Here is a 2,089-nt window from a genome sequence, read left to right as displayed (position 1 = left end):
CGGGCGCGGGCGGGAGCCAGCTAGCGGGGTCACCTCGAAGGGCCGACGGGGAGAGCACAGAGACCACCAGGCGTCCGGGCCCCAGGAGCCGCCCTCCCCCGAGCCGGGAGAGCCCAGACGTCCGGCCACGCTCCGAGACCCCGAGCTCGCCCGGCCCCGCCCCCCTGCTATTGGCTAACTGAGATGCCACTCAAGGACGGGGAAGGCCCCGATTGGCCAGAGGCGCGCTCGGAGAACCGCGCTCCCGGAAGGCTGAACCAGCAAACTGAGAAATCATCCCCCCTGCTCCGCAGGAATGGATCGGCCCGGCGTGGAGGGCGCCCCGTTACAGGGTTTCCGCAGGGTCCCGGCGCCTCCTACTCCACCCTAGGCTAAGCTGGGCCCACGGAACCCACAGACGAGGCTGCAATGTCCAACGCGCTTTATTGGAGACAGGCTTCGGCCGGGGTGGCCAGGGACCCCACCTACACTGGCACCACTGGGCAGGCAGCGAGACCACATTGGGCTGTGTGTCTTGTTCAGCTCCCACCTCCTCCCAGCCTGGCTGGGGGCAGCACTATGCCCCCCCAGCTCTCTGCGCTGATGGTGGGCACGTGGCTGCCCTCCCAGCAGAAGACAGGGTCCAGGGTGGCAGGGGTGGCAGTACCATGTCTGTGCCGATGGCAGGCACAGTGCACCCCAGCCTGAGCCAGGGCCTGGGGTAGCAGCACAGAGCTGTGCCCCCCACCACCACCAGGTGTCCTCTACAGTTGCACCCCTCAGCAGGCAGGAATCATGGGTGTCACAGAGCCAAGTCCTCCTCCACCAGCCCTGCTGATCAGGCCAGTCAGGCTGACATTTCCTCGGCTGCAGACACCAGCCTCAGAAAGCATTTCCAAACAATGTCTCCAAACACCGAGGACGGGGAAGAGGAGCAGAAAAGGCGCTTTCCAGTGAGAGCCAGGGTAAAGGGAGAGGCAGCACACCAGGGCAGAGGCATCACTTCTCCGGCTTCTTCGGCAGCGGGCGGCGGAACAGCAGGATGTGCGGCTCTGCGGGGAGAAACGGCGTCAGCACCGTGCAGAGGTGACACACAAACCACACGGGGCGGCCCATTGCTGCCCAACGTCCACCCACCTGGCCAGGGAGGAGATGCCTGAGCCCAGCCATGGGCAGAGCCGGGCAAACAGACATGGAGCACCTGGCCCGGCCCACCCCAGCAGCTCACCGGGCTCGTGGATCATGTAGTGCACCCAGCCCTGGCTCTGCTGCACGCCCAGGTTGCGCCACTCTGACTCCGACATCAGGTGCGTCCGGGGCACCAGCTTCGCGATGTCTTTGGGCAGCATCACATGCCTGCAACGGGAGCCGCAGCATCATCATGGCGCGGCCACACCTGGCCCAGACCCCAAGACAGGGGCCAAAGGCGTCATCACTGCGCACCAGAACTTTGCAGAGGTCGCAGGCCACGGGAGCGGGGTGGGGGATTGGCGTCATCACTATGTGCCGGCATCGAGCAGGGGTCAAAGACCCCAAAAAAGGGGATGATGGCGCCATCACCACGCGCCGGCACCGAAAAGGGGTGGGGGACAGAGCCCAGGAGAAGGGTAATGGCATCACGGGGTCGGAGAGCCCAGTAAAGGGGGTGATGGCGTCATCCCCGCGCGCCGGCAACAGGCGCTAACCCCGGCGGGGGAAGGGGCCGGGCGCCCCGTGCTCACCGGTACTCGAACTCCTCGTCATCGTACTTGTCCGAGTAATAGATTTGCTTGTGCGCCATGCTGGCCAGCGGGCCCACCCCCTTCCCAGCAGCCCGCGCGCGCCCGGCCGTTGCAGGTGGGCCCCGCCCCCAACCGCCGCTTTCAAACGCCGCCGCCCTGCGCGCCCATTGGCCCGGACGGCGCGAGCAGAGCAAGCCCCGCCCCCCCGGGGCGCCTCGGGAGGTGATTGGCCTGTATTCACTCCCCGGCTAGCTCAGTGGCCAGCGCCGCGCACGTGGGGAGGGCGCCCCTGCGCTGGCTCTCATTGGTCCGGGCGGCCTCGGCCCGCTGGGGTTCCTTTGTCACGTGACGGGGTCGCTGAGGCCACGGTGGGGGCGCGGGGCCGGAAG

At 67.4% G+C, this 2,089-nt stretch overlaps 2 protein-coding genes across 2 annotated transcripts in view; both read right to left on the bottom strand.

Moving 5' to 3' along the window:
* Nucleotides 1–501, bottom strand: part of FLAD1 (flavin adenine dinucleotide synthetase 1) — a 5,052-nt gene extending 4,551 nt beyond the window's left edge. Inside the window, exon 1 of the mRNA XM_019512377.1 lies at nt 469–501. Coding sequence (XP_019367922.1) covers nt 469–501 — 33 coding nt within the window. The remainder of the gene's footprint in view (nt 1–468) is intronic.
* A 63-nt stretch (nt 502–564) lies between these two features.
* Nucleotides 565–1,820, bottom strand: CKS1B (CDC28 protein kinase regulatory subunit 1B). Its single transcript, XM_019514548.1, has 3 exons — nt 1,701–1,820; nt 1,208–1,335; nt 565–1,031 (listed from the first exon to the last, which is right to left on the bottom strand). Exons 1-3 carry the CDS (start codon nt 1,757–1,759, stop codon nt 979–981), a joined length of 240 nt encoding a protein of 79 aa, XP_019370093.1. The 5' UTR covers nt 1,760–1,820; the 3' UTR covers nt 565–978.
* Between the last annotated feature and the right edge of the window lie 269 nt (nt 1,821–2,089).

This window comes from Gavialis gangeticus, unplaced genomic scaffold, assembly GCF_001723915.1.
Source record: "Gavialis gangeticus isolate Ggan-Ray unplaced genomic scaffold, GavGan_comp1, whole genome shotgun sequence".
NCBI classification, from domain to species: domain Eukaryota; kingdom Metazoa; phylum Chordata; order Crocodylia; family Gavialidae; genus Gavialis; species Gavialis gangeticus.
Note: the sequence above shows the minus strand (reverse complement) of the source record. Positions and strands in the feature narration are given on the sequence as shown.

Coding starts and splice junctions, on each gene's coding strand:
- CKS1B (XM_019514548.1), bottom strand. CDS start 1,759: ATGGCGCACAAGCAAATCTATTACTCGGACAAGTACGATGACGAGGAG. Junction 1,336..1,700: donor GACGAGGAGTTCGAGTACCG/GTGAGCACGGGG, acceptor CTCCCGTTGCAG/GCATGTGATGCTGCCCAAAG. Junction 1,032..1,207: donor CTACATGATCCACGAGCCCG/GTGAGCTGCTGG, acceptor TTCTCCCCGCAG/AGCCGCACATCCTGCTGTTC.